This window comes from Mesocricetus auratus, unplaced genomic scaffold (genome assembly GCF_017639785.1).
Source record: "Mesocricetus auratus isolate SY011 unplaced genomic scaffold, BCM_Maur_2.0 Super-Scaffold_100023, whole genome shotgun sequence".
In the NCBI taxonomy this organism is placed as follows: domain Eukaryota; kingdom Metazoa; phylum Chordata; class Mammalia; order Rodentia; family Cricetidae; genus Mesocricetus; species Mesocricetus auratus.
In genome coordinates this window covers 18095910-18122897 of record NW_024429204.1, presented here as the reverse complement: position 1 = coordinate 18122897, position 26988 = coordinate 18095910, and the positions used below count along the sequence as shown (strand labels likewise).

At 39.2% G+C, this 26988-nt stretch overlaps 1 protein-coding gene across 2 annotated transcripts in view; it reads right to left on the bottom strand.

Annotated features, from left to right (window-relative positions):
* LOC101830629 (MDM2 binding protein) overlaps window positions 1-26988 on the bottom strand; it is a 73409-nt gene that overhangs the window by 43447 nt on the left and 2974 nt on the right. For both annotated transcript variants that reach the window (XM_040730409.1, XM_040730410.1), the window contains exons 3-11: window positions 23564-23637; window positions 23065-23216; window positions 21464-21522; window positions 19802-19946; window positions 18773-18890; window positions 16779-16913; window positions 15041-15135; window positions 13468-13540; window positions 6813-6930 (exon numbers count right to left, since the gene is read on the bottom strand). In XM_040730409.1, coding sequence (XP_040586343.1) covers window positions 6813-6930; window positions 13468-13540; window positions 15041-15135; window positions 16779-16913; window positions 18773-18890; window positions 19802-19946; window positions 21464-21522; window positions 23065-23216; window positions 23564-23637 — 969 coding nt within the window. The remainder of the gene's footprint in view (window positions 1-6812; window positions 6931-13467; window positions 13541-15040; window positions 15136-16778; window positions 16914-18772; window positions 18891-19801; window positions 19947-21463; window positions 21523-23064; window positions 23217-23563; window positions 23638-26988) is intronic.

Here is a 26988-nt window from a genome sequence, read left to right as displayed (position 1 = left end):
AAATAAAAATATCTCAGACAACCAGGGAGGAGTATCTAGACAATTATTTTATATGCTATCTGTAAGAAATGAAAAATAAAGAACAGTCCTTTCAATAATAATGCCAAATTCAAGGCCAGCCTGGTCTACAGAGTGAATTCCAGGATGGCCAGGGTTACAAAGAAACCCTGCCTTGAAAACAAATAAATATCATGGTGAAAATAAATAGCAACATACAATCTAGACTTAATGTAGGCATCTTAGGACACTATACTCTTTATAACAATGATACCACTGTTTACTTATAAATTCAACATTGAAATAATTCATAGAGCCAAGTAGGGGGCCACAAATGCATGCCCCAGATCATTTGTGCACACATATGCATACAGGCAAACACACACGCACACACACACACACACACACACACACACACACACACACACACACACACACCAAGAGAGAAAAGGAAAAAAAAAACCCCTACCAACTTTACAGTCTTTAAGTACCATCTAATTGAATACAGTCAGCATTGATCCCTCACCATACCCTCCCCATGAAGCTTTGAACAAGTTAGCATACAATTTAGCTATTAATAAGACCGTTCAAGAAAGTATCTGCGGCTCAGTTCTAGAAAGAATCTTAACTGATAGCTGCATTTACAACTGTATGAAGCCTCCTACTGTGAAGACTACAGAACAAAGATTTACAAATTCTATCACAGCCATTTCAAATAAGAAACATCAGGCTCATAAGTTAAATACACTTTCTTTCCATTACAACACCTAAAACATACGATTTGAAAGGAACAATGAATAGAAACTCTATTCAGAGGCTATCCCAGGGCCTCCAATTATGAACAATGACTTCCTTATTGTTGCACAGACGCAGGAAACAAGTTAGCTCCTACAAAGTAGAAAAGGATATTGCAGGGCTTACAAAGTCTTTATCCTCATTACCAGTGAGACTCAAGTTTGAGAACCACTTACCACTCAGGAACTGTTATCTTCCTCCAGGTAAGGGTTGAGTCTCAGCTTCTCCATTCTCACTGGAACACTGGAGTGCTTCTCCTCAGTAACTGAGACTCCCGGCTGGGGCTGAAGCATGTATGCAACCCAGGGTGGAGGATCGCATATGAACCTCCCCAGGTGCTTTTACAAGAGTGGTGGCCTGGCAGCTGACACTGGGGTGTTCTTGGGTGCAGCCCAGCTCCCCTCGCTTGACAACTTTTCTAACATTTAGCTGGTGCTAGGAATCACTGAACTACAGAGGACATAGCTCTACATTCACTTCTAAGGGGACTTCAGTGAGCCTTACAAAACAAACAAACAATAAGGGGACTTTAGTGAGACTTACAAAACACAAACAATCAAAAAACCACGTGTGCAGTAACAGCACGTGCCTGCAATCCCAGCACTGGGGGGGAAGGGGGAGATGCATGTTTCTCCCTTTCCCTCCCATCCCCCACTGCTTCCCTTCCCTATTCAACTCTTCCCCACATTTGATGTTTTTATGTATTTATGTATTTATTTATTTTTTTGGTCCCCAGTCATCAGCATGGTCTCTAGATTAGACCAAGTCACTGGCTCCCCATCTAGACTCCATCAGTGGCCAAAGTTGGTCGGCAATGGTAGGGTTCAATGATCCTGCTTCCCCACACATGACTGAATGTTGAGGGCTTGTGTTGTGTGAGCCAAGCACAATTGCAAGTGCTGTGAGTTTGTGATGTTGTTTCTCCAGGGTTCCTCTGCCTCTCTATCTCTCAGCTTTAACATGCTTTCTGTCTACTTTCCCATGATTTTCCCTGCCATGGAGAGGGCAGTAATTGGTTCATATAGGACCAAGCTCTTATCCATCACCGATTCTCTTAGGCAGCCATGAGTTGTGCATTAAGCACTGAGCACTGAAAATAGATGCTTCTCTAAGGCTGAGAGGAGCTTTTGTCTATGTCTATTTTTTTTTTTAACATTTGCTCACAAATCTTATGTGGAAAATACATCCTCTTTTCTCCTTGGTAGATAGCTAGGAACGGAATGTGAGATTTGCTATATGCTCAGCACGCCAGTCATGGGATTCAACTACAACTGTTCTAATGAGTGTCTGGTGACATCCCATGCTGGCTGTCATTGCATTTCTCCAATGACTGAGGACACTGAGCAGCCTTCCTTGAGCTTTCTTAGCCAAGCTCACATCTTATAGATTTACTTTTCCATTTTAGGCAATGTGTGTGCTCTATTTGGTATCTGTTAGTTTGTACAAATTTTACAACTTTAGTTCTTAAATTTGGATATGTGATCCATTTAAAGATAATTTTTACAAAAAGTAAATGTCTATGAATTCAGGTGGTATAAGCTTTTTATTTATTTATTATTTATTAATTGCATGTGTTCCATGTGTGTACAGGTATATGAAGGCCAAAGCTGACATCAGGTATCTTCTTTGAGTGATCTCCACTTACATATTGCATCAGGGTCTCCCGCTGAGCCCAGAGTTTGACACACACACACACACACACACACACACACACACACACACACACACACACACACACACAGATACAGTTTAAAAAACTTAACTATTTTCTAATTTCCTTAATCTTTAAGATACTTAGGAATATGTTTATTTCCAAATGCTTCAGGGGCTCCTCAGTTTTTTGTTGTTGATTTCTAACTTTAATTCCACTGTGACTCAAGAATATACAAGACAGTTATACCTTTGAATTTTTTGACTTATTTCATTATGTAGCATATACTATGACCCATCCTGAAGAATATTCCTGACTGAAAGAATATCTTGTCGCTTCCACTAAAATTTATTTTCAAAATCACTACTAGATTTTATTTCTCAAATGGATAAGATTTACAAGTCAGTTGTGTGACATATTTTAACCTTGTCCATTTGAGCCCACTATTTTGAAACATGTCATCATGCTACTTAAATTTGAGGAAGGCATATATGTCACCATTTCAAGACACATCACCAGTCTCTATTAGCCTATTACCTTTAAAATGCTACTAGATTTCTCTACAATAAAAGGCTTTGCATGCAAAGCATTACTGGCTTTTTCTTTCAATAGAATTCTGGGTTTGCATAAACGAAGCAACACAAATTTCTAATTGTTAACATTATCAGACATCTCAAGTTCTAAAATAATCAAGACATTACTATTTTGCTACCTAAGCATGAATGACTTCCCTAAATGTCAAGGAAGCAATACAAAAGACTTAAGTTGTAAAAATCCCTTTCTGCAGAGTCTCTGACAAAGGAGGCTGTGGAGGTCTTTAGAAGAATTCAGATTGGGAGCTTCCACCCTGTGATGAGAGACAAGCTTCATGATTTCTAGATATTTAAATTCTGTCATTGCAACAAAGAAGTTCATTTTTTAAAATCACTTTCCAATATTCTAAAAAGCAAAGATAATAAGCGCAATGTGTGGGGCACACAGTAGGTCTCCAACAGTGACAGACAACAATGTTTATCTCATCTCTATGACAACATGATGATCACTGGATTTTTTTAACAATTATATAACATGTCTCCATGAAAACCTGGGCACTTTTCATTACACAGCTGGTCTTTCGTGTAAACTGTATATAAAGAAATCTCTTTCCAGGGTTGATAATTTCATTAGTTTATGCAAGTCTTTCCCAGCTTTGTCCATAGCATGATTCTCAAGCGATCTGCTTACTGAAAGCGTTCTTTGCTACTAGACTTTAAAGCCCATTTCAAACTGAAGACATCCTAGTTCCCACCATGGGGCTTTGCTGCTCCTTAAGAACTTTTCATCTATAAAAGCACCTGCATCTGTAGATAAGGAAAAACATACATGTGCTTTACAGGGAAAGAAACCTGAGGAGCTGATAACAAGTAACGCACGTATTCTGGCTCCTGGTTCATGAGTGAGGCCAGGTTCACTTTGTTGTTGTTGTTGAGACGGCAGCTATTACTATGTGGAAATGCATAACCCACTTACAGTCTAACAAATATTTCTAAGTACTTGTAAGTGTCAGCCAGAGACAAATCCACAATATTAAACGGCAGGAAGCAGCAAGGATAAACAGCACAGCTGCAAGGATGGGTATGCAGAGAGTCGGCTGGCAACCATTGGTGCCAGGCAAAACTGATCCTGACCGAGAAAACAGCGTAGGAGAGAAGGCGAGCAACATTAAGGCGATTAGCAATGAGACAATTTGGGGTTAAGAGCTAGCGGTCTTATCTCTTCTACAATGTAAGCATCAAGATTTTGTTCAATGCAGGTCAAGCATACAAACAGTCCTCATAAGCCATAGATACTCAATTAAAGTGTCTGTCAAAAACATAAATAATACAAGTATGTAGAAATGTTGAACACACATGTTAAGGTATTCGTTTTACCATAAACAATCCAATCATTGCATACCTTGCTTTTTTCATGCAGTGTCTTCAGGATTGTTCCCAGTCAACTCTTACTGAACACAAATAGTAGGGCTAACAATTACGTCTCAACACTTACATTCTATGTAACAGCATGAAAACAGTGAACAACCCCCCAAATTACTGTACTGCATCCAGCAGACAGTATCCATTCGATGTTCTGGTAAATGAATCAAAGAATGTTTAACTGGCTGGCTAGATTCGTTAATTAAATAGAATGACTGACAAAGTCACAAAGAAATACAATCAGGAAATTGTTTTGGGAAACAGGATAAGCCTTAATTCAGAGATTTCGAGAATAATAATGAAGAAACATATTTATGATTTGGGGATGACCTAAGAGTTAATCTGGGCCATTGAGAGAAGCTACTGTTAGTGATGTAAGTGCAGGGGTATGAAGTTTTCTGGATCCAAGAGTTACTGAAACTAATTTCTCTCTGTCTCTGTCTCTCTCTCTGTGTCTCTCTCTGTCTCTGTCTCTGTCTCTCTCTCTCTCTGTCTGTCTCAAACCTGGCTTCTCTGTTTTGCCAATGGAATAAGTAACAAATGTCCCCTTCAGGCAGGGTCATAAGCTAGGACAGACCTTAATCAACTATCCTGTCTGATTTTGTTTCTTCTTAGATTAAAAGAAAAACTCCTGCAAGGGACAAGTTTAATCAGTGCTAATGACCTGGACTAATCAGTGGACTAATCAGTGATCAACAACCTCCCAGCAGTCTCGTGTGATCTATGTCATTATTCAGAGGTTCCTACTGTTCATCCCTAAGTTTCAAGGGGCAGTGATTGTAACACCTGAAACCAAACTACAAGGTATTTTCTTAATTACAAAAAAAATTATGTGAGACACAAACAAACAAAAACCTGAGTAAACTCTCAATCAATAAATGACCTTAGAATTAGAATTTTCATTTTAGAAGCTTCTTAAACTTGTAAAGAGTTACAAGAAGAAAAGCAAGCAGTGATGAGCTACCCTGGACATATTCAGTTTAGTTAAGTGATGCAAATGTTCAATATATATTTTAGTCGTAGACACATATAAGTACTGAGAAACAACAGTTTCCCAGGACTTCATGCAGCGTGAGGGAAACTTGACTGTACTGCTGCTCTGTAAATCTGATGTTGAAGAACCTTTAAAAACACATCTGTATTCATTCCCAGTGAGCAGCTGAGGCAGGCTAAATCTGCATTCACTCATGTTCTAGCATCTTGCGACAGGCTCTACTAATACCATGAACTGTGGAGGTCTTCGCAAACACCGCGGCCAATAGAGAACAGATCCAACGAGACAAGAAGGAAGTTCAACATGACTCAGTAGCTGGTGTTGGTGCGAACTTGTACAGTATAACACTCAGTAGTTTGTTTTAGGCATATTTAAGTATAGCACAATTTGGAGAACAAGTTTGCTAGTGGTAATTAACTGAGTCCCATGTGTACAATAAATAAATAAATAAAGGTTAAAACATGATGACATTGAAACTCTTTGTAACGTGTATGTGACCTCTTCCCGAAAGATGGGTTCTATAGATTGACTATATGTGACATCTTAAGTGTCTGGGGGAAGATCTGCTGTGGTCTCAGGCATAGATAGTGCAAAGGCCCCCAGGCTATTAACCACCGCTGCTCCCAATCTTCTGGGTGGAAAACTGGTATACATCTCTTCCTATTAAAGCAGCAACCCTGCAACATTCCAGGTTTCTCTATTGCTTAGCTGTGAGCACAAGGATCTCTGTGCCCCCTACATAAAACATCCTAAATTACTAGGGGTATAAGTGCTTGGGGAAAGCAACACCACAAGTGATGGGCAGGGCCAGATCTCATACCAAGATTCCGTCAGTTACCTGCAATCTACATGCTCTAAGCACCAATGCCATTATGAAGATAAGCCAATGTACAGAGTTATGATGAAAGTCTTAGGCTGAAGAGATAGCTCAGTGGTTAAGAGCACTGGCTGTTCATCCAGAGATCTAGAGTTCAATTCCCAGCAACCACATTGCAGCGTACAACTGGCTATAATGAGAACCGATGTCCTCTTTTGGTATGCAGGCACGGATGCAGACGGAACACTGTATACATAATAAACAAATAAATCTATTTAAAAAGTTGTATTGCTAAAATACCTATGATGCTATGTGGCAGAAGTAACCTGTTAAATAATTAAGTTTTAGTGTCTTTAGAAAATTATACATACAGGCTCATACAATAAATGAACCATTTTATCTTTACCTATTTTGTTCTTGAGATGTCTCTAAGAATCCAATATTCAATAAGTAGCTACCCAACTAACCCAAGGTCTGTCTTTAGAGTATTGCCCTTTTTAATGAACACGGTTAGAGGTATCAAACAGTACTTTCCAATAAAGATTACTTCCACTTCACATTTAATAATGTACCAATAAAACAGCCGAAAGACTTAGTACTTACCACTAATTGTCTTGGGCTTTTTGGCGATGTATTCCTTCCACTTTCGTGAAGCCAGTTGGCTGGGAGGTGGAACAAGTATGTTACTAACGGTGCATGGCAATACAAAAAGAGCGCCAACCTGCAGAAAGCACATGGCACATTATTACAGCCTGCACACTGAAATTCACCGCTGACAAATGTCGTGGGAAATTCATCTCACAAATTTAACCATTACTGAGTTATGCTCTCTCAAGCACTCCAATGAAATCTCCAGGCGCTATATTAGAATAGGCTAGCATGGAGGTAGGCCTGTGGGGGTTACCTTAATCAGGGTAAAGAAATGGAAAGACTTTCCCGAAAAGTGCGTGGCATCGCTGCCTGGGCTTGGGTCCAGGTCTGCATGCACTGGGAAATGATTCTGAGAATGAGCAGTCATTGTTCTCCTGTTCCTTATTCTACATGTAACCTGATCTGGCGCCTTAACTTCCCCATCATGATGGACTGAACCCTTGGACTGTGAGACAAATAAACCCTTCCTCCCTTAAGGTGTATCTGTCAGAATATTTACCATAGCAGCAGAAAAAGTAACAAAGACATTTTGTTATTCTTATTTTTTGTACATTCAGGTTATTGGTAGGATTTCTTTGCACATCTGCAAAATGATGAGCAACTGAGAGACCCAGTATCAAAAATGAGTGGTGCCCTAATTTTTAAAACTTTAACTGTACTGATTATTTTTGTGGCTTAAAAATTATAATACATCCGATACGATTTCACTAGTCCACCTGTATGTTTTTATACCAATATCAAGCTGTTTTCATTACTAAGCTCTATAATAGAGTTTCAGGTCAGGAACAGTGAGGCTTCCAACTGATCCTTTGTAGTACAGGATTGTTTTGGCTACCCTGGGGTTTTTTTGTTTTCCATATGAAGTTGGGTTTTGTTCTTTCAAGGTCTATGAAGAACAGTGCTGGGATTTTGATGGGGATTGCAATGAATCTGTAGATTAATTTTGATAGGAATGTCATTTTCCCTATGTTGATCCTACCTATACAAGAGCATGGCAAATCTTTCCATTTTCTGATATCTTCTTTAATTTCTTTTTTAAAGACTTGAAGTTCTTAGGTTAGAGTTACCCCAAGATACTTTATGTTATTTGTGGCTACCCACACATCTATGAATACCTAATTTTTGACAAGGAAGCTAAAATACAAAATGGATAAAAGAAAACATATTCAACAAACGGTGCTGGTATAACTGGCTGTCAATATGCAGAATGCAAAAGGATGTATATCTATTCCCAAGCACAAAACCTCATGGATCAAAGACCTCAATATAAATCCATCCACAGTGAAACCATAGAAGAAAAGTGGGAAATATGTGAACACATAGGCCCAGGAGACAAGTTTCTAAATAAAACACCAGTAGCACAGACACAGAGATTGACAATAAATGGGACCGCCTGAAACCAAGATGCTTCTGTAAAGAAAGGACACAGTCAACAAGACCAAATGGCTCCCTACAGAATGGGAAAAGATCTTCACCAACCCCACATCTGACAGAGGGCTTATCTCCAAAATATACAAAGAACTCAGGAAACTAGACAACAAACTACCAAATAATACAATTTAAAATGGGGGTACAGATCTAAATAGAGAATTCTCAACAGAACCATCTCAAATGGCAGAAAGACACTTAAGGAAATGCTCAGAATCCTTAGCCATCAGAGAAATGCAAATCCAAACCACTCTGAGATTCCATCTTAAAATAATCAGAATGGCTAAGATAAAAAATACCAATGACAGCTTATGTTGGAGAGGATGTGGAGAAAGGGGAACACTCCTCCATTGTTGGAGGGAGTGGAAACTTTTACAGCTGCTGTGGAAATCAGTATGGAGATTTCCAGAAAATTAGGGATCAACCTAACCTTGGAAACAGCCTACATGTCCCTCAGTTGAAGAATGGATAAAGAAAATGTGGTACATTTACAGGATGGAGTACTACTCAGTAGGTAAATGGGCAGAACTAGAAAAAAAAACATTCTGAGTGAGGTAACCCAGAACCAGAAAGATAAATATAGTATGTACTCACTCATAAGTGGATACCAGACAAAGCAAAAGATACCCAGCCTACAATCCACAACCCCAGAGAAGCTAGAACCCTCTTCCAGAAATACAAGCAGATATAGAAATCCACAACTAACTGTAAAGAGATGCCTTTTCCTTTTCTGCCGCTTGGTGTCCCCCCTCCCCCCCCCAGCCAGTCGCCTGGGCTCTGCTGCGTTGTAGTCCCCAAATAACACACAGGAGGCTATATTAATTATGAAGCTGTTGGCCTTGATTGTTTCTTACTGGCTAGCTCTGACTTAAGTATTTATCTCATAATTGCTAATCTAAGTATTTCTCTTACTGGAGAAGTTTCCGAGCTTCTTATCCCTATGGCGGTTACATCTTGACTCCCTGTGTTTCTCCTACCCAGAGTCCTCCTGGACTCCTAGTCCTACCTATCTTGCTTCCCTATTGGCCAACAGTGCTTTATTGACATATACACATGACTTCCCCATCAACTAACCAATGGACCAAGCTCCTGGAGTACAATCGAAGTGAGGGAGGAGCAATAATATGAACAAAGGAGTCAAGACCATGATGAGGAAACCCACAGAGTCAGCTGACCCAACCTAGTGAGAGATCACTGACTCAGGTCTGACAAATGGGGAACCAGAATAAGATTGAACTAGACTCCCTTAATATAGGTGACAATGGTGTGACTGGGACAATATGAGGCCACTGGCAATGAGTTCAAGATCTAACTTTAATGCACAAATTGACTTAGTGGAGCACATTCTAGATGGAGAGATACCTTGCTCAGCCTAGACACAGGGGCTTGGGGGTAGAGAGATGCCTTGGTCCTGCCTCAACCAGAAGATGGGACTGACTTAGTAGACTTCCTAGGGGAGGCCTCACCCTCTCCGAGGAAAAGATAGGAGGTGGAGTGGGAGGAGGGGGGAGAATGGGAGGAGAGGAGGGAAGAGGAACTGGGATTGAAATGTAAAAAATAAATAAATCATAAAAAGAATTATAATACATTCAAAGGCAATAAAGAAGCTTTCATTCCTAAAAACTAGAGATTTAATGCTAGTAGGTAAGATGCAGAAGATAACAAATTAAACCCTTCCCTGAAAACATACAGTAGTTCAACTGATGTTTAAGCAAATTCAACTTCATATTTGTAATTCTCAGGCTAAGCATACAGATGTTTATTAGATACTTGCTCAAAAGAATCACTATGATGTATTTATCTAAATTCTCACTTTGATTAAGGACTAAATAAAACAAATTACAACTTTGGAAGTTATATTGCCTATTTTAGAAATGTAGTTTCATCAATCAATACATTCCAATAAAGAACATTAATTTTAAAAAACTCTGGAGAAGTTTAGGCAAAGCATTAGTCAAATATCTTAAATCTAATGAAAATCTGTTTTTAATTGCCCCATGTAAATGGATTAGTTGCATGAATACGTGATACTGAATTAGCATTTTACAATGTTAGTTCTGTTGCTATTTATTATTTTTACTTATGCATCCTTAATTACAGATATAAAATTAAGGAAAGAAGTGTTTGTCTTCATTATTATAGGAAAAACTTTTTAAAAGTGTCTTTTACACAGGCAAATATTAGCGATTAGAAGTAAAGCTATTTAATGATGGAAGATAATCATTTAATAGAAGAGACAAATCTAATTCTCTAAATATTAAAACTCAGTCCTTTCATAAACATGACATCGTTGCCCAAAACACAGACCAAGGCAGAAGAGCCACCACGGCTGTGTGGTGGAAGGGGCTGACGCCAGTGAGGTGAGCATGCCACGGAATTCTCACTTACTGCTGTCCCTTGATGCTGAATGCCATTCTATACATGACTAACATACTGAATTATACACCAGTGATGTGAGCATACCATGGAATTCTCACTTACTGCTGTCCATTGATGCTGAATGCCATTCTATACATGACTAACATACTGAATTATACACCAGTGATGTGAGCATACCACGGAAGTTCTCACTTACTGCTCCCATTGATGCTGAATGCCGTTCTACACATGACTAACATACTGAATTATACGCCAGTGAGGTGAGCATGCCATGGAAGTTCTCACTTACTGCTGCCCGTTGATGCTGAATGCCGTTCTACACATGACTAACATACTGAATCATGACCCACTGCCACTGTCCCAGTTTTGAGACAGTCTAATTGTGAGTAAACATTTGCTACAAATATTTAACTCAAAGATGGAAACAAACATTTCTGAATCTCCCAAGTTTAATTTCCCATAAAATAAGCATGTCCGTTGCTTACACTCATCATAACAGACTTGGATTCTGATCATTTACTCTCCTCCACGCACTAACCCTCAGACAACTTCTTGATACTTGAGGATCATGCCACTGGGTTACCTTTGAGACTCCGAAAGGCCAGAAGTGCATTTCAAACCTCACTTTCAAACCTTGATCTGATCTTTGCACCAGGTTCTTTCTAATAAGATACCACTGGTGAACTCAGACTTCAAACTTTGGAAATTCCCCTTAAAAACAGCATTTCCTAACCATGGAATAAATAGTACTATCAGATTCCCTAATATCCTTGTGTAGTCTACGAAAAAAGGCTTCACTACAAGAAAAGTTCCTGTCTACTTAGGGCTAATCAAGGAGAAAGATAGATGAGGGATAATACTAAACGGAGACATTTCTTGATGATCACGTAGATTACTGAAGCACCAAGGAAAGGTCTTGTCTACCTGCTGTCTTCAGTATCTGAACAATCATTTGACATGTAGCCGGGCAAAATATTTTTTGGAGGGATAAACAACAACAAAACAGACAATTCTCCAATGACAACAAAGTATAACCACATACATTATGAAAATGTCACAATGAAATCAACTTCTTATATAATAAACAAAAGCATTTTAGTAAAATTAATTTTTAAAAAGGCTACACATATAGCACTCAACTTCAAGGAAGAATCAGCTATTCAATTACTTTTTAAAAGAAAATGTAAAGACAAGTTATAATCCAATGTAAATAAATAGCTTCAAATTCAGGACTTTGTATGTAAGTCACAGGACATCTGTGCTAGCTAGTTTTCCATCAACTTGACACAAGCTAGAGTCATCAGAGAGGAAGGAGCCTCAATTAGGAAAATGCCTCCATGAGATCATCTATAAGGCATTTTCTTAGTGACCAATGGGGGAGAGTCCAGTTCATGGTGGACAGTGCCATCCCTGGGCTGGAGGTCCTGAGTTCTCTAACAAAGCAGGCTGAGCAAGCCATGATGAACAAGCCAGTAAGCAGCACCCCTCCATGACCTCTGCATCAGCTCCTGCCTCCAGGTTCGTGCTCTGTCTGCGTTCCTGTCCTGACTTCTTTCAATGATGGATGGAAGTGTGAGTCAAATACCTCCCCCTCTTGCTCTCATCATGGTGTTTGATCACAGCCTAAGCACCCCTGACTAGGACAGCACCTGTTTGCATACACAACCCCTCTGCTGCATACAGAAAGAAGCTTAGGCCTCATACTCCTTACCTGTGCATTATATACACTGACGGTTTACAGCCATGGGCCCAAAAGCAAGTTTAAAACAAAATGGATGCACACGAGATACTAAATAACTTTATTCACTTCGGGAATAAGCATTATCTTCAATAACTAGATAGACTAAAGATTATCTCATATCTGCACTGAACAAATCACGGGTATACATGTGACTTAAACTTGGTATCATCAAAGGCCAGTTCATCAATAACACTTTGACACACTATCCAAAACGCTATTAAACATATAGGAAATGGAACCGGAATCTCCAGAATTCTAAGTGATCACATATGCAGGTATCCTACAAGCAAAATCACATTTACTTTACAGTATCAGTTTTCTAAGGGAATCACAACCAAGGTCTAATTATAACACCATGGGAGAACAGCTAAAATTACACCAATCACTATCTCCTCTCAGGAGCATCTGTTAATGAGCTGGTACTACAGGAGTAAGAAATGTTATATAAAGATAGCCAACACATATTTCCTGCTTTAAAAATGCAATAGTTGACAAGACTTCCCAAAGGAAATAAAACCTTTTTCTTCTTAAAAATGATACAGGACTTTAGGCATGGGATTCTACTTAGGGTTCTGTATTTTTATAGTTGTTTAAAAAAATGTTCGAAAGACATCAAATTTATTGTATGATATACATATGTAGCTATTAAAATAGCTACAAATCTCGTAGTACTGGAATATAGAAGTAATTTTTAACATTAAAAAAACAGCCTCCAATGATGTTTTAAGTTGTCACATTTCCACCTCCTGCCCTACCATGAAAAGACAACACAGGCATACAAATGTCTTCCTAGAGCTGGAATGAGATATCACTAAAGAGGAGATTAATGATGCATTCTACAGTTTAAAATAACTCTTAAAATCATTGCTCATAAGGTTTATTTCTGAAAGTCTCCTATAAAATCAAATACCACTTTGCCCACAAAACACTTAAGCAGTATCTTAACATGAATTACGTTAGATTAAGAAACCAAATTTATGACCAAGAGCTCTATTTACTTTTTTTTGTTTTCATCATGTCCTTACGCATTAAAATACAAATTACAAAAGCCTTCTATACCTTGCCACACAGAGAAGAGAGCTGTTCCAACAGCAGCCTGGAATTCTGCCTCTTGCAGTTTCCGGTCACCTCTCTGTACTAAGGAGTTAAGGAATGAGAGAATAGTAACCTGGAAATAACTCGACTTGGAAAAACAAGCTTGATTATTTCACTCTCCCATAATTCACTAAAAATCATTCATTAAGCTTAAGTATAAGAATTGCCAATTACTCTTTCCCTTACACATTATTTTCTTGATTATTTGTCCTGATTATCATTATGATAAACTACAAAAACAAGAAAGGAGTAAAAATATGTACATTAAAAAATTGAAGAGTGTTATGTTAGTGCTCCATTCCAAACCAGCAATTATGTAACATAAAACATCTGTTCTGGGCTGGTGAAGTGGCCCATGGGGCGAAGGTGTCTGTCCCTCTGCAATCCACATGGTGGAAAGAGACCAGTAACCCCTGCTAGCTGGCCTCTGACCTATACACAAGTGATCCACCCCAAACACAGTCTGAATATTTCAGATACACATGGTGCCATTTACAGCTACTTAAGTACAGAAAGATGTAATCACGCAACTAGTGTTCATACATCCACCATACTGATGGCAAGAGAAACCTGTGAGCAAGTCAGAAGTGTGCATAACCCACTCTGTGTTCCTCACATATCCCTAACGCTCTTCACTGATGCCCATCAGCAACAAGGAGTCAAACTGGAGGAAGCCTTATGCCTATTCTAGAAGCATTAACAGTACTTGAGGCATGGGCATGGGGAAGGGGTGGGGGAATAAATTATAAAACTAGTCTTAAAACCACATCCAGTAAACATATACTTAATTACCTTAGGGCATATAATGAATTATTTTAGGGCATGACCCAACACCTAAATGTGGAGTGAAATCACAGAAATGGCTTAATGTGTGCTTTTCTGACCTCTTTAAGGTTTTTGCAAATAAGATCTTTTAGCAACCCAACTTAGGAATTGGGAGAAAAGTGTAGGTCTCCCTGGAGTAGGAGGAGCTCAGTTATGGCTACACACACCACAATCCTTCTTTAGCAGAACAATAGTATCAAGAAAATAGCAGAGGTCACGGAGAGGCATCTTGGATTCCAGAAGAAGGGAAGTTATTCTTAAAAGACATCTAGAACTAAATAAAATGACAGCAAGCAAAGCAAAGCGATGAGATATGCATGTGGGTGTATGAAGACATGGGAAAGAGAGTCCAATCAACGGCTCGCTGGGTGTGGACTTGACCTGCGCTCAGGCGCAGAGCATCGTAACTGCACCGAAGAAGCAAGGCTCGGTCACTTCTGGATTACTTCCATAACCCTGCCCACAGTGAGTGTCAACCATGAAGTAAAAGCTGCTTGTAGAAGGGGAGAAGGCTTCTGGCAGAATGTGGAGAAAGCAGGAACTCCCTTCCCCAGGAGCGCTTTGGTAGAACTCTGACTCGGGCATGGGCACTAAACGATAAATACCATGTAATGAAAACAAATGTAAACCTAACACAATTACCTGCTGGTACCAAGCATTCTACCCGACCCAGAGAATGCGAAATAAGATGAACATGTCAATAAAAGGATACAGCTCGAATTCGATGTCAGACATGTAGCAGGAGGGAAGATCTGATAATTTTATCATCTGCACAAATTCTAGGGCAGGGCCATAATAATGAAAAACCTGGAAAAGAAGCTCAAATTGTGTAACACTTTAGATGCTGTAAATGAAATGGAAGCAAACAAATTAGTGACTATTAGTTTGAAAGCCACACAGGAAATACAAAGGAAAGACATCCACAGGAAAACCAGTTTTAGTTTTCCCACCCTGCCTCTCTCTCCCCATTCCCCCATGCATGTATATGTCTGAATGAGATGCCCCCTAAAGTCTGGGCATTTGAAGACTTGGTTCCCAGTTGCTGGCTCTGTTTGGGGAAGCTTAAGAGGTACAGATTGTTGGATGAGGTTTGTCCCTGGAGGAGGGCTTGTTTTCACTCTCTTTGTTTGGTACTTCACCATCATGGATCTAGCCCTCTGGAACCAAAAGCCCAAGTAAACTAGTTTTCCTATAAGTTGTCTTGATCATGGTGCTTTATCACAGCAATAGAAAAGTAACTAATACAGGGCAGAAATATTTATCTTAATTAATTTTACTTTAATTCATTAAAAAGGTTGACCCTGAAGATTATACTCAATAGAAGCAAAACAAAACAAAAAAAAATATTTAGAGTCAGGCGGTGGTGGCCCACGCCTTTAATCTCGGCACTCAAAGGCACAGGCTGGCGGATCTCTGTGAGTTCAAGGCCAGCCTGGTCTACAGAATAAGTTCCAGGACAGGCTCCAAAGCAATAGATAAGCCCTATCTTGAAAAACAAAAAACAAACAAACAACAACAACAACAAAAGATTATTATACTTGAACACTTCACTGCCAAAGAAGAGAATCTGAAGTCACTAACTCTTCTAAGTGTAAGGTTTAAGGACTGAAAAACCTTCTGAATGACAAACATGGTAAGCTGCTTACACTAAGTAATTATAAATTACATTGGAAAATGAATTTACAGCAGAAAGGACTGACATCCTTTCTTCCTACTGCCCTTCTGTCAGAAAGTATTAAGCATCATTTGACATCCTATAATTTCAGGACCTCTGTGTTTTACTGGGTATTTTAGGATGGATTTCATCATTTTTCGGAAAGGACCTCCTCTCATGCTGCTTTTCAATATTAAAAAGACTAGCTGTACTCTTCTAATTATTATATCTTATATCTGCTTGCATTTAAAGAACAAATCTATAGAAGACACGAGAAGAGAATTAGCATGTCTGATACCACAGGTTAAGTCTATGCTAGGCTCTGCATCAGATGCCAATCACTTACCTCATTTAGTTTTCATAGTAACCTTGTAAGATGGTGTTGTACTCATTCACAAGACTTATCAACATAGTCAAGGTTGTATCTAATCTATAGCAGGTGACAGAGTCTAGTTCCAAATTCAGGCCTTTATCTAACTTTTAGCATCTAGACATCTAGCTTTTCACTGATCTTAAAAGGGTAGCATAGGAAACTCCAATTCAAGTCCAATTCAGGCATATAGTGACTTAAAATTACTACCACTTAAAAAAAATCAAAATACCTCTCTGTAGCAATAAGTACCAACACGTAGTTGTACTCATCTCAAAAGCCCTCAATTATAAGTTATATGAGCTATACCAATGAATACACCATGCATATTAGTAATAAATAGCAAGGCAAGAGTTAAAGGTATTTTATAGACCAAAACTACACAAACAGACGCTAGGAGGAGAAATTAAATGTACATACAATTACCTTAGGCAGAATATTCTTATCTTTCGAGGGTTCCATCTTTTTTGCAAGAAAGCAGGTATTTAAATTATATGCACTAACATTCATAGGTGTAATTCCCTTTAAACAAAATTCAGGAAAACTAATTTCAACTCCAAACTGAAAAGAAACCAAGAGAACTTAGTTACAGGTGTTATGAATAAAAATTAATATACTGTATTAGAATGAAAATATTGAGGAGAAGCTGACCTTATCTAAATATAAAACATATGAATGTGAATTTTCTTTTTTTCTGTTTTCTTTTGATACATGGAGTAGAAGGGTTAGTTCTTCCTATTAGGTACACATCATTCTATCAGCTTGAACATCAGCTTTCATAAAAAACCTTTCCATGACCTCTGGTTAGTTGGCAACAGTATGCTAGTTGTTGCAGGAAGCCGCTTGACCAACCAATCACAACTGCCCCAGTAAACATTCAATGCCTGGCTTCCTACCAGTCTGTAAGATACGGCCAGATAGAAGCTGCCTGTGTTCTTCACTACTAGGTACTTAGCACACAGGTACTAGGTACTTAGATCAGTGCCTCACAGGGTTCACCTCCAAAGCATGTGGGTGATGAAAAATGCAGTTACCACAGACGTTGTGACATTCCTGCTGTTAACAGTAAAGATGTGACAATACTGACAGCTAGGACTGTGTCATTATTTTGTACTCTAAATGATATAACTCAAACAAACCTTATGATTCTTATTGTTATCATCCCTGTCTTAGGGAAAACACAACTATGGTATCAAGATGTCACACAAAACTGGAACCACATTAGGATGTGAGTACAGGCATTATAACTCCAAAGTCTACAAACATATGACAGCTGGTTGAAAGCTATGAAGTGACACCAAGTTTGAGAGTAGAATAACGAGTGCTTATTTCACACAAAAGGAAGAAAAGAATCACGTGAGAACAACCCTGGCATGATCTGCCTACACGTAAGCACGTGACTTGAGAAAATGAAAACAAAGGCAATTCTCCTACCCATGGTCAACTCTTCCACTTTGGCTGAATGCTGATTGACTGATTGATTGATTGATTGATTGATTGATTTGTGTGTTTGTTTGTTTGTTTATTCCTAGTAACACCATTTGCAGAAAGTTTCCCTAAAACTGAACCTTCCTAAAACTAGTATGGGCCAGTATGTTCACCTAGATAGACTCATTATTCTTACTGTCTTACTGGACATTTCATTAAGACAATAGGAAAGATAAAGGAAGAAAAAAGTACAAAAACAAACAACAAACATAAAGCCAAAGGGAATGCAAGAGCCCATTCATGGTGACACACTATCCTGAACAGGCATTAAGAAATTCTCTTAATTTTCCTATCTATAAAGCTTACATGAATTAATATGACCACATTTCAAGATAGATACAACTTATAAGAATCACCAACAATCACCTCAGAAATTTGGGAGTGAGTAAAGAAATCTAAGTGACAATTTTCATCACACAGTTGATATATCTAGGGTCTAGTAAAACTTTTAAAGCACTGTTCAGGTTAGCTGGTTTGTATACAGCAGAGATCACCTAAGCATACTATAGGTAGCTGGTCCCAATACTTTTTCCAGTGGATAACACAGGAAATAAAATGAAATGACTTGGTTCGATGATACGAAGTTGACTAATGTCCAATACTGTTTTCAAAATGCCACACTACAAAACTGTACAAAACAGTAATTGCTAAAACATAATCACAGTGACTACTAAATTATAACCAATTACAATTGAATAAAATTAAACATTCAGCTGAGGGTAGAACACGTCTCAGACAGCTCTTGGTAGCAATATGCTGCTCATAATCCACTGTTCCAAGCAGACGCACCATTTCTATCATTGGAAAAAACTCCACTTAGTGTCATTCTAGAACATCTTCCTGAGGAACGTTGGTGTCGACTTCAGATGCACTGGAAATACAGTCCAAAGGCCTACTTTATTGTATATGGGGAAAGCAAGAAACCTGTTTACCTTTCTTTCCCGTATCTGAATCTCTCCCCTCCACAATTCCCTTGAGTCAATGGCATTTCTGAACTCTTCTAAAGGTACAACATTAGCTGAAAGGTATTCTGCAATTTTCTGACAGTTTCTGTTAAAAAAAAAAAAGAAAGAAAAAGAAATGACACTAATTCTATTTTTCTTATTTCCAATGGCTACATTTTAGCTACAGTCTAGGAGGGGTAACTGCAATTTCAGACTAATATGAATTACCCAATAAGTTAGTCTCTGAGGAAGGGCTGTCACATTTCCATAAATTTAGAGTCATCATCCCTATGTAAACAGAAACTTTCCTGTTATTGCCTTAACTAGATCAGATGCATACACAGACTCAGTGTCAGTCTCTCAGGTTCAGAAACAGAACTGTCACCCTGAGTCCACGGCAACACTTCATTACAGGATGCTGACGGTTAGTATTTCTGCTGCAATTGCCTGCACTTCCATGCGGGAGTTGGTGCGGTCTCACTTTCTCAACGGCAATCTACTGCTGTGCCTGGCTTAGTCACCATCCTGTTAAGTGCTTGATTTGTGAAATTAAAAAAAAAACCTCGAGGTTCATAAATCTAGTTTGAGTACTGACTTTGGAATCAGAACGGGAATGCGCAATTGACCTCTACTAATGTGTCATAAACACAACTGTGTATGCTTATTTCTCCCTTGGCGTGTATCATAGAAAGCAGACAGAACAGGACAAATCCTGAGTAATAGTCACCCTGGTGCCCACTGGGTATTGAAAGCCTGCCTGAAAGGACACAGTGAATTTGGAAAAGCCAACGCTCAATAGTGATTATCCGTCAGCACAGATAGGATTTATCAACTATTTAAACATCTAGGAAATATGAAAGGAGGAAAATCTAGGTTCTAGTAAAGGTACAATTCTCTAATCACAGGGTGACAAAAAACATTACCTTGCGACATTAAAGTAATTTTCAAAGGCTCAATCTATTGAAAACCTAGCCGCAGATCTGAACAGAACAATGGCATACGACCAAAGGAGCTTACGTCTCCCGGTGATTTCCTGCCATGATAACTTTTGCTGAATGCCATTCCTTCAGATGTTTCAAGGCCCCCACAGCGGGCAAGCACTCTTTTAATTTAGGAGGATCTTTGTCAGAAGGCAATAGGATTATGTCTATCATTGCTCTACCTAGAAAAAAATCAAAAATTTAAAAGATGTTAGATCTAAAGTGACTTAAAAGAGCACTCTACTGAATTTTGAGCTTATTTAGAAGATAAAGGAGTGTTTCAAAACAATACACATCTCCAGGAGTTCAAAATTTTTAAGCACTCATCGTTTTGAGTTCCTACCATGTTATCAGGAAATAGCTAGCACATGGTAGAAAACAATGAGCTATATCATAATTGCTTGTCAATTCTGCAACAGTAGTTAATTATATGCATTGCTCTGGAGATCATCAATGCTATTGTACTCAACGCGGGGGGGGGGGCGAACCTGGGCAATTTCATTATGTTCTACTACATTCAATTTTGTTATTCAAAAGGGAATGAATGAGTATAAAACTGCAGTGCGCAGATAAATCACTTCTTTTAAAGGACAATAAAACATTCAGGATAACCAAATACACTAGCATCATTAGTCTGAGAAAGAAGGTTTACCTCACACCAGTTTAAATGTCTTATAATTATAAATTTATTGAGGGATCAGGAAAATTAGAATGAAGTGGATACCAAATAAAAATTTGATAATCAAAGGCACATAACTTGACACACAGAGCAACTGTATGATATTCTAGTGCACACCTCAAGTCTGACACATTTTACTAAGAAGCCCGGCAGGTTGGGGAGTAGCTTAGCATGTGCAAGGCCCCTGGATTCAATCCTTGGGTGAAAAAGCTAAAAGATGTTTATCTGTGAGTACATTCTGTTATTTTCTTTTTACAATATTTCTTAATTTTTATTTTATGTGTATGTTTGTCTGCATGAGTGTGCATATTCCAAGCATTTGGAAGCCAGAAGAGGGCGCTGGGTATCCTGGATGCAGAGTTATAGATGGTTGTGGGCTGCCATGTGGTTGCTGGGAACTGAACCCAGGTCCTCTGCAAGAGCAATCAGTGCCCTTAACCACCAAGCCATCTCTACAAACCCTTAGTTATTTTCCATACAGGACTCTGCAGTAAAATCTGGCTCTAAATATCACCTCCTTGTAAGCTTTGAGATTCTTTATAATTATCTAGCTTTACACACCACTGTATATTCAGTACCTAGAACAACGCATGACATATAATACAGCCATCAAACATATGGCCAATAAATGATATTCAATAATGAAGATATTCATGAAATAAAACTACAAAAGTATTTGTGAATACTAACTTATATCAAATTTTACTAATGACTGAGTAATACAAAGAAAAGCTATGTTAGGATAAAAAAAGTTTAAAGATACTATCATATTTCATAAAATATATTTCCCATTTTAGGAGAAAAAAATGGTTGCTATAAAAAAATGCTGAAGAAAGAGCTTTGTTCTACTACACAATGTTCCATGATGATATGTATGCAAACTATACCATGAAAGAATATGATCCAAACTATCCAGGTTAAAGAAGCTATTCTTCCTGAAACTTACAGGATTACACTGAATTCAACACTCATTCATAAAAATAGGAAAATACAAATGATCACAAACAGTTATTGTATTACCAGGGGCAGGAAGCTTGTCTGATAACTGATGCAAATTTTCTGCTGATTCTTCATATAGGCTACAACAAAAATATAAAAATATAGATTTAGATAAAAATACCCTATATAAACATGCATATATATATGCATGTATGCATAAACACACATACACATATCCCCTCACAAAATATATAATCAAAACATACAATAACGATCCACATGCCACACAGTCATATACAGTAGACACAGTACCTTCGCTGACTTGGCTGACAAACCCATGCACCATTAACATTAATATTTCTCCTTTAAATAAGTGTCCTAAAGTTATGTAACTACTATTTGTGGAAGCTAGCAAGGACAAGCTCTTACCCACATCCAAAAACGAAACAGAATCAACGATAATAATAATGGGAACAAGCCCCTAAGTTATATTTATATATTCAATACAAATTATAGACCAAACACTTTTCTAGTATTCAAAGCAAGCCAAAAGTTTTTAATAAAGGACACTGCTTTTCTCTAAGTTAGTTCTAACTCTTCTCCGAGAATATGACATTTTGCTTAGATTCCTAAAAAAAAAAAAAAAAACCTATAAATTTTACTCATATGGTGAAACTTTGCTCTCAGAATAATTTGCTATGCAGGATAAGAGTATTTAAATCCTTTTGTATAAGGTGATAATGTCTTAAGACAAAAACCTTAAAAGGATCCTGTGCTAAACTACAGTTTTCAGGCTCCCTCTTGTGGAAATAAGGCCACACGCAAAACTACCACATAGTTTTTCTGAGGGGCAAAACAGGAGTTGATTAAGGCTCAGTGGAGGCATCTTAGAGAGGACCTATAGGTGATGAAAGTTGCATCATACTTGACGAATGAGTCAACACGGGACCAGATGGGCTGAGTCCTCGGCTTTTCCTCCTAGGACCAGAGAACACTTTGCTACCCCTGCTGATTCCACACTTCCTCCCTCTTCTACACCTCTGTCATAAGCAGAGTGAGTAGCACAATCTGAAATCAGGGAGAAGGAACTCCTAAAGCCCATACAGCGTATAGGTATATTATATGAGTACTAAAAACAAAAGCATTTCCCATCACACGATGGAAGCCAAAACGAAAGGGCTTACTAGAGTGAGAAATGGAACATCTTAGGAAGAAAGAGATTATCACAACCAAGCACCTGCATCGGTTTCCACATTCTAACAAGAGTCGAGGAGTAAGTCAGTCACATTGACACTCCTCAGAAACTCAGTGAGTTACAAAAAGTATCAGAAATGCTGACGAGGCACGTAAGTTGAAAAAAGAAGTCATCCCACATCAGCCACAGAGAACGAAAGAACAATGTGCTTCAGTCTGAGTGCTGGCTGTGATAGTCTGGCTTCAAGAAAAGGCTACGCCAGTGCAAACAGCGCACCAACAGCTGTGCAAACCTGGATAACATTTTCAGGTATCCAGTAGATTAACAGGGCTGACCTGCCTAGTGTCCTCCAAAAATGAAGTATTAAGTACTGTAGTTGATGAAATTCCCCTACTATAATTGTTAACATAGTCCATCTTTGCTGTCCTGTCTCCAAAGGACTGACTAATGTGAAATATCTGGAGGCAGCACAGGCGTGTAAGCATACTCAGCCAAGGACAGGGACTCCCTGCTGTTACAGTCGTCTTCTTCCAAACACTCAACAGCCCTCTGACATTCTTCTATGTTTGCTTGAAGAATGTCTTCTATCTTATCCTTTTCAGCATCGAGATGTATCTCTTGCCAATCAGAACTACAAAACTAACAGAAGAAGGTGGTGTAAGAAGAGCCGTGGAGTCATTTATAGCATTTCCCAGTAGCTGTGACAAAACCAACCAATCAAAAGATGGCATTAAGAGCCGGGCGGTGGTGGCGCTCACCTTTAATCCCAGCACTCGGGAGGCAGAGGCAGGTGGATCTCTGTGAGTTCGAGGCCAGCCTGGTCTACAAAGCGAGTTTCAGGACAGCTTCCAAGACAATACAGAGAAACCCTGTCTCGAAAAACCAAAAAAAAAAAAAAAAAAGAAAAAGATGGCATTAATGGCATTAAACCAAGTGGGTTAGGGAAGCTCTTCCTAGTGGGAAAGGCATCCACTAATAGCCATTACCTGATAAAATCCGCATAGTGCTTGTACTGCAAAGAACCACTTCCTGGCATGAGGCGTGCCACCCACTGAACAAGCTTGAAAACAAAGCACACTCATTAGAAGAAAGGCAGTCAATAAGAAAGTCATCGTAACAAATTAGTCTAGAGAACTATGCAATTCTGAAACATAGTCTATAGCTTGCCAAGTTTTATACTTTTTTACGTGTGTGTCTTTTCTAAATCTCTGGTAAAAATTCAATCTCTCAGCCTGTTTAAAGAACAAAATTACAAATTTGTATTAATTCATCATAATACAAAATCCATATTGCTTAACCATCATTTAAAAGCTACTACAGTGTTAAAAAAAATACAGCTACTCAGTTATGGCCTGAACCACACAAAACTAGATATGCTACTAAATAAAAACAATTCCCTTTCCAAAGGCTATGCAGGCTTGGTTCTACATGGTCACAGGCAGAGGATGTTCTACTTGGAAAATGTAACACAAAACAAAACAAACAAACAAACAAAAAACCTCAAAGGTCACCTTGGAGCACAACTCTTCAGGAGCCAAAGGAATTTGGAAGCTATGTAGAAGAACCAGATTCTTCTACTGCCATCCATTTGCCTGCAAATCTCAGGATTCCATTGTTTTTATCTGCTGAATAGTACTCCATTATGTAAATGTACCCAGCCACAAAAAGAGAAACATGGCATGTACCCTCTCATATATGGATTTTAGACATAGATCTGGGGAGTGCCAGCCTACAATCCCATGGCCAGAGAGTCTGGGAAACAGAAACTTCATTCAGTGGCTGATCGAAGAAGAGGCAGACTCCCTGGGTTAAGTACTGAGCTGAACTCAAGAAAGCCAGTAACAGAGAGGGAGGACTGATGACCAAAGGGATTAAAACTGGGCTGGTTTAACCCCCAGAAACAGCTGACCTGACAAGGGTTAGCTCTTGAATCCCAGGCATCAGCCTGGGAATCCAGCATGGGACTGATCAAGACCCCCTGAATGTGGGTGTCAGTGAGGAGGCTTAGGTAATCTATTGAGCCTTGGGCAGTAGATCAGTATTTATCCTGGGTATACAAATGGACTTTGGACTCCCATCCAACAATGTGAGATGAACTCTCACCCTGAACTCTTGGGGGAGGGTCTAGGCCCTGCCCCAGATGAAATGACAGACTATGGACACCCCCATGGAGGGCCTCACCCTCCCTGAGGAAATGAGGGGATACTGGGTGGGGTTGGGGGAAGGGCACGGGAGGACAGCAGGGAAACGGAGAGGGACCTGGAATTGACTTGTGAAGCAACCTTGTTTCTAATTTAAATTTAAAAATAAATAATAATAATAATAATAAAAAGAAGAACCAGATTCAAGGCCAGGAGGGGGAAAGCAAAGCATGTGCTTAACCTGTGGGAGGGAGTGAGGTGAGGTGTGGAATGTTAAACACAAAGCCCTTCCAGAGGGCTCAGAGGAATAGTTTTTTTCCTTAGTGGAAGCCATTGAGTAATAAGTCCTTACGGGAAATAGACGACTCTACTTGCCTTCCTGTTAGGTCTTTCTTTACTCCTTCATGCCAAAATTCAAGAGGCACTACGTTCCAATACAGGTTTATCTCTCAAAATTATCCAGGCCAGGCCCTCCAAACCAGCCCCGCCTCGCCCACCATTGAAAAACCATTAATAATATTTTGCAGGCTGGTATTTCCCGATGGAGTCCTAGCTTCACATGTTCAGCAAGTGTTTCATCCCGTTCTTCACATTTTCATAAACTCCCTGAAAAAGCTGCCTGTCTGTGACCACCCAGCCATTTCACTGGGCATTTTTTGTTTCTAAAATGTCACTGAAATTGTATTCAAATCTACCAATAGCTGACTCTTTACTAAGTTATTAATTTTCAGTTGTGTTGATATTTAGTTTCTCAGCATAAGAGAGACACAGAGAGAGAGAGAGAGAGAGAGAGAGACTCAAGTGTGACTCATATGACTAGTTTCCCCTAAATCACTTGGATCTGTCGCACTAATTCTGGCTCCTCCTTCGTGGTCTCTTAAAAATTGGTGTTTTTTGAATCCTGGGATTCTCTGTCTTCCCTTCATCTATGCACAATCTCACTGTTCTCATAGCTTCCATCTAAAACAGATGGTATGATAACCACGGATGATATGATAACCACAGACATATCTGTTCAACTTTTACACAGTATTTTACTTCAGTATCTTACCAGACAACCAGCCACAGGTTTAAAACAAGTCTTCCTGCTTCCATCTTAGTAAATGCCACCATCACATTTATCCCAGTCAGACTTCTAATATCATTATGATTCCTTTGTCCTAAACTAAGCCAACTCAACACGGAGTCAGTTATTTCCTTCAGGTCTACCCACCTCCTACATTCTGTCTGACTCCCCCCCCTCCCCTTCAGCTGGTCTTCTGCAATAACTCCAATAGCTATAACTTTCTCTAATGAGTCCACTACAACTATAGTACCTCAAAAGCAGATCTGAGCCGGGCGGTGGTGGCGCACGCCTTTAATCCCAGCACTCGGGAGACAGAGGCAGGCGGATCTCTGTGAGTTCGAGGCCGGGTGGACTGACAGCCTCCAAAACAATACAGAGAAACCCTGTCTCGTAAAAACCAAAAAACAGATCTGGAGGTTGGGGAGGCGGCTCACATGTCAAACAACTGTGACAACTGCAGCTCAGATCCCCAGAACCCATGTAAAAGCCAGCCAGGCAGGTGTGGCACACACCTATAATCCCAACACCCAAGGGGTACGGAAGGGGGATCCCTAGGTCACATGTACAGGAGAACAAACAAATACACATGTATACTGCATACCCATACCTATTTAACAGAAAGAAAAGAAGAAGACTGATGGTCTCATCTTCCCTCAATTAAAACCTTTAATGGCTTCCAACTACAATTAAGAAAAAGTCCAACTGCCATAATACTATGTACAAAGGTGTCTGTACAACTATACCAACCTAGTTTTCCAGTACACAAACCATTACCAAACAAAAAATGTATACCATGGCAGTGACTGATCACGTTACTACTTTCAGTTTGCCAACCGAACATCTACTATTCAATTTATACAGGGACAGCAAAGGATCTAAATTTTGTTTCCTCCTGGTCTCCTGATGTAAACCCAGGGAGTATCTTGTGATGGATAACTAAAAAGGTAACTAGAGATGAAGAACGACAAGAAACCAAATGGCTAGTGCTGAAAGTGTTATTCAAATCTAGTCTGGCATTGGTGGCGCATGCCTTTAATCCCAGCACTCAGGGAGGCCGGCAGATCTCTGTGAGTTCGAGGCCAGCCTGGTCTACAGAGTGAGTTCCAGGACAGCCAGAGCTAAACAAAGAATCCCTATCTCAAAAAACAAAAACAAATAAACAAAAAAAGAGTTCTGGATCAGTTACAGTGACAAATGTGATCAA